General features: G+C 40.6%; 2 protein-coding genes across 7 annotated transcripts in view; both read left to right on the top strand.

Moving 5' to 3' along the window:
* The window catches only part of sdr16c5a (short chain dehydrogenase/reductase family 16C, member 5a), a 65,214-nt gene extending 62,069 nt beyond the window's left edge, over positions 1–3,145 (top strand). For all 3 annotated transcript variants that reach the window (XM_061838812.1, XM_061838809.1, XM_061838813.1), the window contains one exon: positions 2,103–3,145. In XM_061838812.1, coding sequence (XP_061694796.1) covers positions 2,103–2,226 — 124 coding nt within the window. In that variant the 3' untranslated portion in view covers positions 2,227–3,145. The remainder of the gene's footprint in view (positions 1–2,102) is intronic.
* Positions 3,146–4,901: 1,756 nt separating this feature from the next.
* The window catches only part of slc44a5a (solute carrier family 44 member 5a), a 151,484-nt gene continuing 141,068 nt past the window's right edge, over positions 4,902–15,317 (top strand). For all 4 annotated transcript variants that reach the window (XM_061838550.1, XM_061838548.1, XM_061838547.1 and 1 more), the window contains exon 1: positions 4,902–5,114. The gene's annotated coding sequence lies outside the window, so the exon portion shown is untranslated. The remainder of the gene's footprint in view (positions 5,115–15,317) is intronic.

Below are 15,317 nucleotides of genomic sequence, written 5' to 3'. Positions count from 1 at the left end.
TAAACTAGCCAGTGCACTTGCAGAAGCAATCAATGCAAGCTGTCTGCCTGTGCCAGAGCCTTCAGTGTTCAGTGGAGACCCACTAAAGTACAAGGACTGGAAAATGTCATTTCAAACTCTGATCGACAGGAAGAACATTCCAGTGAATGCTGAATGAATGAAAAGGTCTGCTACCTACGCAAATATGTGGGTGGACCTGCAAAAAAAAAGCTATTGAGTTATTTTCTGATGCAGCGTACCATTCAGCATGGAACGTTTTAGAAGAAAGATATGGAAGCTCATTCATAATTGCTAAAGCCTTTAGAGATAAGCTCACATCATGGCCAAAGATAGTCATAATTTCTGGTTCACAGCCTGCCCTGGCTAAAGTTACAATGCCATCTTATTAATTATTATTTATTAAGTGCAGTAATAAAGGTCAAAGGTACTCCAACAAATTTGTTGAGAGAGTACATATTTATGGAAACTTTTTATTTTACGGGTTTTGTTTCTCCCAAAATATTTTCTTTTGAGCTGTACAGGATAAAAGTAACATTAATGGTGGAAAGAGTTGAGAATTTTTCATCCAGCCATCCTTCATATGAAAACACGTCCATTGTTCTCTCTCGACTGATGTGACCACATCACGTTTGGCACATCATGGTCCATTTACACCTACACACACGCACACACACACACACACACACACACATTATTAAGGTCCTGTCCTTGAGGACCTCATAGATGGTTTCAGCCATTATAATAGGTGACTCATTGAACCTATTAGGGATCACCACAATGTTTGGTAAGGCTATAATTGGTGGCATAATGGCAGCCCTACACATGGAAATTGTTCTGCTCATGACAGACTTTGCAGAGGAGCTAATTCTGTGCAGTAGTCAATTTCGTTCTCACTCTTTTCTAGATGTTGTTCCTCATTAACGACAACAACAACAAAAATGTACTACAGATTTTTTTAAATTTGGGGTCAGGGAGGAGTGAGGATATCACTCTTATTTCCAATTAAGACAACGTGACTTTGGATTTTTACTTTATTTTCGACCACAAGACTCAACTAATCTTTATTTATTCATTCATTCAATTTGAATAAAGACATCTTCCAAGTTTGAATTACAGACATGCTAAATTTAAGTCACATATTGTAATAGTCTTTTTTCATTAAAATAAAATTACTTAACTTTTTTTAATGATTTCAACCACAAACCCAATTAGATTTGGGATCGGATGATAAAGGACCACTGAGGTGGAAATTACACCTACAAATGTCCATTTTACGCCACGAAGGAGAATTATTTTTGCTTACATCCAACCATTATGCGCAGAGTTAGTGATAGTCATGGAGCACAAGCAGAGATGGAAAGAGGGAAGATGGAAAAAGATGACACACTATGGCGACCCCTAACAGCCGAAACGAAAAGTACTGAAATAGTTTTTATTATTGCCTTTAATTTATTTGATAATGTGCCAAACAATTTAAAATGTAAATATATAAATTTTTTCTATTTTAGATCTGGGCATAGTACTTCACGAATCCATGACAAGTTTGAAATTTCAGTGAGACTCAATTTTTGGTCTCAAAAAAAGAGGTCATGGCCAGCTAAAAGAGAACATCTGTACTTCTGACATCAGCATGTTAATCCAATGTTTACTGTCAAGATGGCTATTTTTTTTTTACACCAAAATGATATTTTAAAAATATTTTGACATACAACATTTTCTTTTCTTCTTGTCCTCACAATTTGTGAAATACCTGAGACTTTCTATACCTGTACAAAATCAATACACTGAAGTAGTAAGTTACATATACATGTTAACAAACAATGTATTGACCATAAACACATAGAATGCTGTGGAACGAGAAACTGCATCAGCAGCTGCAACAGTTCATTCAAGGCAGCTCCCTCGGACGTGATGTAGAACCTGCTTCTTTTGAGACAGCTGCCTCATCTTCATGCAACTGCAGCAAAATTCGCTAGCCCTTTCTTGAAAAATCTGAATACAAAGATGTACTGTGCATGTACTGTTATACCTGTAATATATACTGTATAGTGCTATTTTATTTTCCTTGCTCAACGAATTTCTATTCTGCTTTCTCTATACAGTATACTTCCGATGAAGCAGGGTATTCTGCTCGGTCACTACTTGGGAGCCTTCAACCTGATGGATTCATTCAGGGGAAAAAAAACAGAAAAAAGAACAAAGGACGGAGGGAGAAAAGTGAAGTGAATGATGGCAGAAATTAAAGTAGACTTGGAATCATGAAGTCCTACATTTTGGATGTAGTGGTTCAATTTAGGTCTTGTTTTTTTTTTCTACAGTGTATATTCTATACATTCAACCACTTGGTCATAATCTAGGTTTTACGATTTGATTTCTATTATGTTTGATTACCCAGCCAGCCATCCATTTTTCAAACCGCTAATCCTCACTATGGTCATGGCCATGTTGGAGCCTATCCAAGCTATCTTTGAGATTCAGTGTACACTGTACACACTGGTCACCAGCCAATCGCAGGGCACATATAAACAAATTACCATTCGCAGTCACATTCACACCTCTGGACAATTTAATTTTGAATTAACCTACCATGCATGTGTTGGGGATCTGGGAGGAAACCCATGACACTGAGAAAACATGCAAAGGCTGGATTTGAGCTCAGGTCCAAAGAACTGTGACACTATCAGGGATTGCTGACCCGTAATCTACCATACTGTCAAGTTTGATTATATAACTTCAATATAAACATAATTTTTATTGTATGATGGAAATTTGTTTTTGATGGTATGTTAAATGTCCATAGTCACAGATTGTTCAGATTCAACAAGGCCCACATCATGTAATGTAATTCATTTCATCACATTCATCACATTTATTGTTCATCTAACTGTTCCTTTTCATTTCCATCAATTTGTCTTTGTCATTGTTCATTGTGGTCATTTTGAAAAGAGAGGTAGTGAAATCATACTGTTCGTTGTGTTCTTTGACTAAGGAAATGCCACGTTACAACTGCCTCCAGTAATTCCCTCGTGTCAGTAAAATGCAAATCAGAAATATATCCATACTACTATTCATGAATTTATCCCCGTTAAGTGAATATAAAGATTTTAAAAATAACGGTCTGTTAAAATAAATCTGTGCTGTTCAACTCATTTCTTCTTTGCATTTTTGGACTGTATTAAAAGAACTTTACCCAAGGAATAACCATCCAAAATGCTGACATGGCTAATTGTTCATTATTTTATACCTCTGCTTGGAAATCTTTTGTATGCCTCACGTGTTGAGACATGCCAAGACAAATAATATTGTTCAAAATAATAGTAGCACAATGTGACTAACAAATTAATTAATATTATCAGTTTATTATTTATTGCTATGCCAAACAATTTTACCAGTAGGTGCAGTAGATTCTCAGAAGACCAACAAGACCCAGCATTCATAATAAACACACTCTTAGGGCTGTGCAATTAGAAAAAATGTCAGAAATCTTTTTGAAAAACAGGTGAATCAGGTGGTCCATATTTAAGGATGAAGCCAGCACCTGTTGAACATGCATTTCCCCTTGAAAGCCTGAGGAAAATGGATCGTTCAATACATTGTTCAGAAAAGCAGAGTACTTTAATTAAAAGTTTGATTTAGTGCTGTGACAATGAGACGACATCTGTATGAAGCTACAAGAATCCCCAGCAAAGTCCCTCTCGGAACATTTTGTAGACTGATGAGTGTAGAATTGTTTTTTGGGGGGTGCAGGGGGCGCAGAATGTGACATGACCCCCAAAGTCTGAATTCAAGCCACAATACAAAGTGAACCATGGTGGTGCACGCATCATAATATGGAGGATGGTATTAAAGGGAGAGCTGAAGTCTACAATGATCATCAATACATAGCTCCCTTTGTGTCTGAGGTGTGACAGGACAGCATGAAGGATAGTGGTTATAGGGTCTTCTCTAGACAGGTTAACTCTGTAGGCAAACTGTATCAAATGGGGGGGGGAATGAAAGATATGATGTGCTGCATAATGAGCTTCTCAAAGCACTTAATAATCACAGAAGGCAAAGCTACAGGTCTGTAGTAATTCTGGTGTATTTTGTTTTTGGGGAGGGGGACTTTGATGGACAATTTGAGGCAGGATAGAATGGTGGACTGGCACAGGGACTGGTTAAAAGTCCTGGTAAGTTACCTACCCAACTCATATCCACAGTCTTTAAGTATCTCCTCTGGAGTGCCATCAGCTCCAGCTGCTTTCAGTGTGTTGATGGACATCAGTGTGTGCCTCACCTCTTGCTCCACCACCCTGAAGTTAATTTTTCCAGGGTGAGGACTGGACATTCCTGGTGTTTCTACCTCGAACCGGGCAAAGAAATGGTTAAGTGTTATTAGCAACAGGATTCAGTTTGGTCCTGTAGTTCGTGATATGCTGGATGCCCAACCAAACATGCTTGCTGTTGTTGCTCTGCAGGTGCGCTTCGATTTTCCTCTTATAGCACAATCTGGCCTTTCTGAGGCCCCTCTTCAGGTTGGCACAGGCTGAACTGTTGAGAGCCACATCATCAGAGCTGAAAGCTGTGTTTCTCTCCTTTCGCCATTTCTGGACAGTTCTGGTCATCCAGGGTTTCTGATTGGGGTAATTCCTGATCTGATTTTCAGCTGTGACACAGTCTGTGCAGTAACTGATGTAACTTAGCACAGTTTCGCTGAACATCTCCAGGTATGGCTGTTCAAATATAGAAAGAAAAGTTATCTTTTTACTTACGAGGAAAATGCACAAGAGTGTAACCAGTTACAGAAGAGTTCTGAAAACACTCTGTTTGCCTCCTCTCCTTTTATTAGGGAGGATCCCTATTACACAAGCTTCCGGAGGGGGTGGGCGGAACACACACAATGCTTTCCCAAATATTTGGAGCAGTCCCAAATATTATGAGGTGTCTTCAGCTGTGAGTACCTCAGCAGACTGCTATCACTTAACTTCTCAAGGCTGCGATTATGAAACGGAACAATCTTTTTTTCTTCAGCGTGATAATCAACTTTGATTTGTATGCCATGTACTTTTATGTACGTAAAAGAAGTCCTTGCAGGATCGCACGAGATTATATATCTAAAAGGAGAAATTGATAAGGTATGTACAATTACTGTTACAGTCTGCATTGAACAATCACATCCTCCAGATCCGGGGAGGAGTGAAAGTCTAGAGTCGCTGTGTTTGTACATCAGCTGTTATTCATGCATAGGCACAGCGTGTGGCCTGCTAGCTCAATAGCAGAGTCCGAAATCAATGTATGAAGCCAGAATTTTCAGAATGCAGTTGTTCTTTACAGCGTTATCAGTTGTCACATATACCCTCAATTTGTTGATTTCAGAGATCAAGGGATCTGGTATTAGTGAAGAAAGTTCCTGGAAAGTGGTGATTTAGCAATATACTTCCATTGCCGCGCTACCAGGCCGGCTCTGCAGCCTCACTTATGCAAAAGCTGGATTTGAGCCACTGTCTCTTGTGCCTGCTCATCCAAAAGATGGTCCATGGAGAGCGGAGGCTTCTTGCCATTTCTGCCATAATGTTGTTGTAGTGACGAAACACTGCCCAGACTGGTCTCTCGTTGTTGTAATCAATTCTAAGAAGTTCGGGACGGTTGTAGATTTTGTCCACCTTGCTGAACGTGGGTGTAACGTACCACTGGACTAATTAACATATCCAAACAAAGCACCAAAGTAGAGCACTGAGCTGTGTGTTGGCAAAATCTCTTTCTGACACCATAAGCAAGGACACACTCTTGTCTTCGTGGATTTTCATTACAAAAAGAAAAGATGGTCTTTGCAAAGAGAGGAAAGGTACAAGTCTTATGAGTTGTCACCCCTTTTTTGTTTTACTTCAGCTAATCTTCATTCGTCTCCTTTCCGGTGCATGCCTCCATCTTTCTAATTATTCCTTCACCTGCTCCTTGCTTTCACTGCAGATCACATCGTCATCTGTGAAAATCATGATCCAAGGGGATTCCAGTCTAACCTCACCTGTCAGTTTATCCATAACCATAAAAATTACTATCTTGGTACTCGGTCATAGGCTTGCTCTAGATCCAAAAGGACGCAATGTCGCTCCTTCCGACCTTTTTAGTACTTTTCCACTTGCATCCGCAAAGCAAATAATGCATCTGTGCAACTCTTTCTAGGCATGAAACCATACTGTTGCTCGCAGATACTTACTTCTGTCCTGAGTCTAGCCTCCACTACTCTTTCCCATAACTTCATTGTATGGCTCATCAACTTTATTCCTCTGGAGTCCCCACAGCTCTGCAAATTGCCTTTGTTCTTAAAAATGGGAACTATCCGACATATTTCTACATTCTTCAGGCATCTTCTCGCTTGCAAGTATTCTGTTGAATAAGTTGGTCATAACCTCCACAGCCACCTCTCTAAATAGCTACCATACCTCCACAAGTATGTCATCAGGACCAACTGCTTTTCCATTTTTCATCCTCTTTAGTGCCTTTCTAACTTTCCCCTTACTAATCATTGCCACTTCCTGCTCCTTCACATTTGCCTCTTCTACTCTTTCTTCTCTCATTTTCTTCATTCATCAACTACTCAAAGTATTCTTTCCATCTATTGAGCACACTGCTGGCACTCGTCAACACAATTCCATCTCTATCCTGAATCAACCTTACCTCCTGCACATCCTTCCCATCTCTGTCACTCTGGCCAACCTGCAGAGATCCTTTTCTACTTTATGTCCAACTGGGTGTATGTTGTCATATGCCTCTTGTTTAGCCTTCCCCACCTCTACCTTTGCAATATGTTGCATCTCACTGTATTCCTTTCGCCTCTCCTCAGTCCTCTCAGTATCCCACTAATTCTTCGGTAACCTCTTTCCTTGGATGATTTCCTGTATTTTGGGGTCAGCAAGTCTCCTTCTCTTCTTTCCCACCAGAAAACACACCAAGTACCCTCCTGCCTGTCTCTCGAATCACCTTGGCTCGAGTACTCCAGTTTTCCAGGAGTTACCACTTTCCATTGAGAGCCCGTCTCACCTCTTTCCATAAAACCTTCCTTTCTCAGCTTCAACCACATGGTTCTCTACTCTACCTTTGTCTTCTTGATCCTCTTCCCCACCACCAGTGTCATTCTCTACACCACTGTCCTATGCTGTTGAGCTACACTCTCCCCTGCCTACAGTTAGTAACTTCCTTCAGATTAAGTCTGTCCAAAATGTAATCCACCAATATACCATATGTTCCTACCTTTTCTGGAAAAGGGTGTTCACCACATACATTTCCATCGTTTTTGCAAAGTCTACCATCATCTGTCCCCCGAAGTTCGTTTCCTGGATGCTGTATTTACCCATCACATTTTCAATGCCCCAATTTCCTTCCCCAACATGTCTATTACAATCTGGATCAATCACAACTCTCTCTGTGTCTGGGATGCTCAGAACTACTGTACTTCACCTAGTTCATTCCAGAATTTTTCTTTCAACTCTAGGTCACATCCTACTAGTGGGCAACATTCCCTCTATTTTTTTTATGTGCCTGAGCAAACAAACACACTAAGCCCATGAGCACTTTGACCACTGTGAGCAACATCAGACATGTGGACTGTGGTCAGATCAGTGTCATTGACGTTATATAGCTCATTAAAAGATTCACATTACAGCATTTACATTCCCATCAGAACATTTTTAAGAACAATTATTTGTTTTTGAAAACTTACAATGAAAATGTCAACAAACAAACAAAAAATATATTGCTCACCAAACCAAACCAACCACGAACTATAAATTTGAAAGGTCGCTTCCAACTTTTTCATTTATTTTTTTTAATCCGCAATGATATCCTTGTCTGTTTTTCTTGGTATAAAACAAAATTATTTTTTGCAGAATATTTTTAGTAATGCATGTTGAAAGCTGAATGATGCTCCAAAACTGTTTTAAGGGTAATGTTATTTTGCCTCCTATATTTAAAATACAGAATTAGCTTTTTGTCTACTGTACTGTCTGTGCTTTCATTCTAGATCAGGCTGTGCCAATGTAAAATTTTAACATTTCACACCATCTCATTCTGCACTTTCTGCTTTGGCTTCAGACCAGACCTTTCTCACTCAAAAATGAGAAAATCTCATCCAGTTTTATTACTTTTTCTTCGAATATTCACATACTTAAAGCAACACCAGTTCTTGTTTTACTTTTGACATTATTATTAAGAGTAAACCTAAGCAGCATGTCTAGCTCGTCTTTGCTCTACATTGCCCAGTAATTATAAGTGTACCCCTTGAAGAGTGGAGGTGGGCGGTGTGAGGTACACTAGGCAGAAAAGTCTGTGGCCGAGCAGCAGGTCATTGTTAGAGAAAATTCCATGTGCTGCCAAAGTGTTCTTTAAACAGTGCTTAAGTGACTTCTTTTCATTTTTTACATTATGTATTTGAATTGCACCATTGGATGTCGCAAGCAGTCATCCCTTACTCATTGAATCACATTGCAAACTGAAAAGCTGTATATTATACATTCAATTTGCGTTGGATTTTTTTTTTTTTTTTCTGCGCACAACACAGAATATCTGTGGACATCGGTGGTGCGCAATTGTGCATGTGCACAGTTTAGTGGGAACATTGCCTGTGGGGCATACCCACTAATCACAATATACACTTTCTCCTCTCAGCTTGTCCCGTTAGTTGTCGCTACAGCAAGTCATCTTTTTCCATGGAAGTCTATATGCTGCATCTTCCTTTCTCAAATCAACTGCCCTCATGTCTTCCCTCACAACCTCCACCAACCTTCTCTTTTGTCTTCCTGTTGCTCTTTTAACTGGCAGGTCCATCCTCAGCACCATTCTACCACGATACTCAATCTCTCGCCTCTGGACATCCCTTCATCCTACCAGAGACTCTTCTGTCACATAACACACCAGATCTCTTCCGACAGATGTTCCAACCTGCTTGGAGCCCTTTCTTCACTTCCTTACCACACTCATCATTGCTCTGAATTGTTGAGCCCAAGTATTTGAAGTCGTTGACCCTCACTATCTCTTCTCCCCTGGAGCCTCACTTTTCCCCCTCCAACCTTTTCATTCACACACATATATTCTGTTATACTTAAGATGATCTTCATTCCGCTCCTTTCCAGTGCATGTCTCCACCTTTCTAATTGTTCCTCCTGATCCTTGCTTTCACTGCATATCACGATGTCATCTGCGGACATCATGATCCAAGGGGATTCCAGTCTAACCTCATCTGTCAGCCTATCCATTACAACTGCTAACAGGAAGGGGCTCAATGCTGATCCCTGATGCAATCCCACCATCACCTTAAATTCTTCTGTTAAGCCTATGGCACACCAACACTGTTCTGCTGCCCTCACATATGCCCTGTACATACTTAAATCTGTCCTGAGTCTAGCCTCCACTATTCTTTCTTAACTTCATTGTGTGGCTCATCAACTTTATTCCTCTATTGTTCCCACAGGTCTGAGTATCGCCTTTGTTCTTAAAAATGGGAGCACACTTTTCCTCCATTCATTGCTAGTATTCTGCTGAATAAATTGGTCAAAAACTCCACAGCCACCTCTCTAAATTGCTTCCAATACCTCCACAGGTATGTCATCCGGACCAACTGCCTTTCCATTCTTCATCCTTTGTAGTGCCTTTCTAATTTTCCCCGTACTATTCTATGTACTCATTTTCTTCATTCCTGAACTTCTCAAAGTATTCTTTCCATCTATTTGGCACACGACTAGCACCAGTCAACACATTTCCAAATCTATCCTTAATCACCCTGACCTGCTACACATCCTTCACATCTCTATCCCTCTCTCTGGCCAACCAGTAGAGATCCTTTTCTCCTTCTTTCATGTCCAACCTGGTCTACATGTCGTCATATGCCTCTTGGTTAGCCTTTGCCCTACATCGCATCTCAGTGTATTCCTTTTGCCTCTACTCAGTCCTCTCAGTGTCCCACTTCTTCTTCACTAATCTCTTTCATTGTATGGCTTCCTGTATTTCAGGGTTCCACCACCAAGTCTTCTTCTCCCCTTTCCTTCCAGAAGACACACCAAGTACTACCTTGGCTGTAGTAGCCCAGTCTTCCGCGAGATCCTACTGTCCATCGAGAGCCTGTCTCACCTCTTTCCGAAAGGCCACACAACATTCTTCCTTTCTCATCTTCCACCATATGGTTCTCTCTGCTCTACCTCTCTCTTCTTAATCTTCCTACCCACCACTAGAGTCATCTGACACACCACCATCCTATGCTGTCGAGCTACAGTCTCCCCTACCACTACCTTACAATCAGTAACCTCCCTCAGTTTACATTGTCTGCACAAAATTAATCCACTGCGTGGTTCTACCTCCACTCTTGTAGGTCACTCGATGTTCCTGCGTCTTCTGGAAAAAAACTATTCACTGCTGCTATTTCCAAACTTTTTGCAAAGTCCACCACCATCTGTCTCTCAAAGTTCCTTTCCTGGATGCTGTACTTACTCATCAATTCTTCATTGCCCCTGTTTACTTCACCAACATGTCCATTACAATCTGCACCAATCACAAATCTCTCTTTGTCTGGGATGCTCAGAACTACTTCATCTAGTTCCTTCCAGAATTTCTCTTTCATCTCTAGATCACATCGTATTTGTGGTGCATAGCCGGTGGTGCATCCCAGTGGGCACAAGACATAGCTTCAACGTTGAATTTACGTTGTATTAGATCGTGCCGTTGAACAACCTAAATTCAACGTGAATTCCGGTTGAATGAGAATATATTTTTATCATTGTCAAAAGGCCTTGTTTCCACATTGATTCCCTGTGGATGTCGGAACTAGATTAACCACGGGTACATGTTGATTCACATCTTATCTTGATGTGTCAGTAACTGCCTGAAAATATTCCCATGATGCACTGCATGTGACTCCGCCATTCCTAGTTTTCAAATTGTCGGCAATCGTTCATTGTGATTTACAATTTTCATCATAATTAATCTGTCCGAACTATCAGTCCATCCATCCGGGCTGTGAGGTCCAACAGTGACCGCTACTTTCAGTTCATGTCAGCTGTACACTATCCACCCGAGCTGTAGTGGGAAATTCCACGGGGTTAGGAGGTAACAAGGACACTGGGTTGACAGATGAAGTTAACGTTCTCTGTGTGTGGGATAGGTTTGCATGTTACACCTGCCAGCATGTGGCGGTGGGTTGTATGCTGACGCAGTTGTCTGAAGGAGAAGAAGAAGTCACAGCCAGCCAAAACACAGGTTGTGTGGCCATGTAAGGACCTGCGAGCAGTTGATTTTTTTCGGGAGAACGAGATCGAGATCGGTGAGTCCAGCATCTGCTAGCTACCCACCATACCTGCAAGATAGAGCCATCTGTCACCAGCCACTTTTGATTAGTTCAGTTCAGTCTCGGAAACGCCGGGACTGACGTCGGGGTTACCAGTGTAGCGCCGAAGAAAAGGAGTCGGAGGTGGAGTGTTGGACACAGGAGAAAACCTCGTTTTAATGCAGACATCAACAGAGTGAATTCATTATGGCGGGAACTCTCTAACCCACCTACACCGGAAGAGTAACCACCAAGAACGTGTGTGTGGAACCTCGGGGTCCCGTAGGTGAATTATGTAAACCACCACAATCTGAACACAAAACTTTCTCCCATGACTCCTCAGTATCATCCAAATGGTCATTGGCCCTTGACATGTACTTGTTTAAGCATGGGAACCTCCCGTGCCATATATGATTTCAGACCATGATGTCTTAGTCTATTACTAACAGTTACCTTGGAAACAGTGTTCCCAGCTCTTTTCAGGTCATTGACCAAGTCCTGTCGTGTGGGCTGGGCTGATTCCTCACCTTTCTAAGGATAACTGAGACCCCACAAGGTGATATCTTGCATGGGGCTCCACTCTGATTGAGATTGACCGTCATGTTTAGCTTCTTCCATTTTCCAATGATTGCTCCAACAGTAGACCTTTTTTCATCTAAGCTGCTTGGCAATTTCTCCATAGCCCTTTCCAGTTGTGTGGGGTTGTACAATTTTGTCTCTGGTGTGTTTGGACAACTTTTTGGTCTTGGACATGTCAAACGTTTGAGTCTTACTAATTGTATGGGGTGGACAGGTGTCTTAATGCAGCTAATGACCTCACACAGTTGCATCTGATTCAGGATCATACATGGAATAGAGGTGGACTTTTAAAGGTAGATTAACAGTTCTTTGAGGGTCAGAATTCTTGTTGATAGACAGGTGTTCATAGGGTTAGGGTATTATTATTATTTGCAGCTGTGTCACAAAAATAAATTGTTAAAAAATCATACATTGTGATTTCTGGATTTTTCTTTTAAATTATCTTTCTCACAGTGGAAATGCACCTAGGATGAAAATTTCAGACCCCTCAGTGATTTCTAAGTGGGAGAACATGCAATATAGCAGGGTGTTGAAATACTTATTTTCTTCACTGTATATATATGATGGACTTGCAACAAAGCCACAGTATAATCCTTGTTTCGAAGATTACTTGCACATAGGAATGCAGCCAGACAAAGTATCATCCTTGTTTCGAAGAATCTTGTTCACAGGACAAGCCCCCACACACAGGTGCATCATTCGACTCTTAATCTTCCAAGAAGTGGCCAAGGACAACTTCATCAGTGCACACACATTGTTATCAAAGAATGTGCCTTTGTTCACTTGCTTGGTCACCCCTTCTTTTAACATTGTATGTTTTCGGAAATAAAGAAAGAGTTCGTGCGAAGCTAGTTCAGAACGTGTTTGGAGACTGTGACTGGCCTTTGTCTCACGTCCTCCTGATCAGAAAGACGATTTCATGTCCGTTTCCTGTGCATCAGTCCAGCAAATTAGGTGACAAACCTAACAGTTCCTTCTGCCTGATGACAGCTGGGATAGGCTCCAGCACTCCCGTGACCCTTATGAGGATAAGCGATGAGGAAAATGGATAGATGGATGGAAGTAAATGGCAAAAGGCTGGGCGGATAATTAGGAGAAATATTACGATTAATAATTTTTAAAATAGCTCTTATTCATTTTGTGGAAAATCCAGTCGCTGCCGATACTGTTGCCTGAATTTTAAATAGGCAACCTCCAGTACCCATGGGTTCAGACAGCTGGCAATAAATCCTGGGTGTTCCATCATGCACTGCAGTGGATGGTCTGGATACGCTGCCATTTTGTGGTGAATATGTTGACTCCCATGGCAACAAAACACTGTTGTTTGCATGGGTATGCAGCATTTACATGCACACCTGTGGATATAATTAAAAAATAATAAAAATCTGTTCACATTCACAAACTTCTTCATCTCAAAGATCCATATCAGTCCAGTAGACAGAACCATCAACCTCATTTACATTTCTCTTTTAATCATTTAGTGCACATGTATTTCTCTTGATATCTTGAGAAAATTGTCTCGGTACTGTCAGTTTATGGCATCAGTTTACTACGTGAAATTATATTTATGGTGAAGCAAGTTATGACCAGCTATGGCTCTCAAATTAACGTGATATTTTAAATGGATTTTGTTCATTAAAATCGTCATTTGTGAAATATACCAATTTAGACTGTGGACTATATTATCAGCTTCTTTGTGTTTTTTTGGTCCAGTAATAAACAAGCATTGCACACGCAAAATACTTGTCCTGGTTGTCGGGTTGTCGCGTACCTATTTACTCAATACATAGTGTTTGCATAGTTTTAAAACAAGACTGAAAACTTTGTATATACATTCAGGATATCGAAGCCTTTACTATTTATCAGTTCATGACTAAATAAACAAAATAAATTCACAAATGCTTTCCAGTCTTTGTTTCCAACACGAACCATGTCCTCCTCCTTGCGTCTGACTGCTGGGTCGGCAAATCATCATCGGCAGCTATTTTATCTGCATTCAAACGTGTGTGCTGTCTAACTGGCAGAGATGGATAACTTTTAAAACCTTTACAAAGCTTGTATTCTTCAGAATCATGTTCATCGCTCAAATTATCGGAAAATTCATTGTCGTTCTTACAATCAGCGATGCCATGATGTTTACATTAAGTTCTGACGTCACATCCCTTCTCTGGTTTTTCCACTCTATCATGTTTTTCCGGCGAATACAGCAATGCGCGATCATTTTTGGCCGATCACCAAAAACTAAAAATGTTTCCTTTGTAACGGATTTCAGATTTAAATTCATCATAAAAACCTCTATAATATAAATAAAAGGTGCATTGAAGACTTTACATACCCTTTAACAGTCTATTTTTGGCACTAATACTGTATTGGTATTTCCAATCAGGTTTCATTAGCTGCCACTATGGTTGTAATGAGTTTTGTGAACTCATTAAACTGTAGCGTATTTTGGCACTATATGAGATAAATATGCAGTGTATTTTTTTTAATTATATCAGATAAAACCTGAGTGAGGAGAATTCAGGTCTGAGCTTTGACAGTAAGATGACAAACTCCTTGAGTAAATCCACTTCAGAGAAATTATCTGGCCATTTGATGTTTTCACAGTCAGCCGCCTCATAGGTGACTACCTGGGCTTATCACTAGGGGTTCTGTTTCCAAATCTGCATTTATTTTTTTATCACAACCAAGTATGCAAGGCCCACAAACATCCTGGAGCCAGGAAGGGGCAACGATGTGGCAAAGGTGATGTGAAAGATGCAAACGGCACGACCGGACAGGGGAGGGGGAGCCTTCTGTCCACACCCAGGGGGTCAGGGGAATGATTGAAGAAACAGACAGGGGAACAGTGGGGAGGCATTTTATTTTGGGCGCATTATATGACTGTAACAGATGATCGGACGGATTGCTTGCAGCTGTGAAACCTCTTAGTCAAATAATTAGCCCAAACTTCAGTCTCCTGAGAGTGTTTCCTCCAATTGCGACCTGGACTCAAGGGGAAATTATCGTCATGAAAAAATGGATTGCACAGGTGCAAAGTACAAGCGTTTTGTAGATTCCAAATGACGGGTAGGTGTGTATAAAGCTAGTGAAGAAAATAATGGGGTGGGGGAAGTAATTTGTCACACAGTTTATAACATATGTTACGTGTGAATTTAGACTCCCTTTGGTCAAACCAGCAAAATATAACAAAGCACTTATATTCCGTTTAAGACAATTTAATCACACTCAATTCAATTCAACACAAAAGAATAACAAACTAACACAAAATAGAAGTACAAAGACGGTATAGTAGCGTGTAACACAAGCTAACTAGCTAAATGACGTATAGTCACCAAAGTTGAACAAATGTTCCAAATAGGCGAATGTGTTCGAAGTCAGCAAATGTTCCGGATATGTCCAAAAAAGACGAAAGCCAGAAGACAGTGTGGCGTCAGTATACTTGTGT

The sequence above is a fragment of the Syngnathoides biaculeatus genome, chromosome 13 (genome assembly GCF_019802595.1).
Source record: "Syngnathoides biaculeatus isolate LvHL_M chromosome 13, ASM1980259v1, whole genome shotgun sequence".
NCBI classification, from domain to species: Eukaryota; Metazoa; Chordata; class Actinopteri; order Syngnathiformes; family Syngnathidae; genus Syngnathoides; species Syngnathoides biaculeatus.
This window is presented reverse-complemented; position numbering and strand designations above follow the sequence as displayed.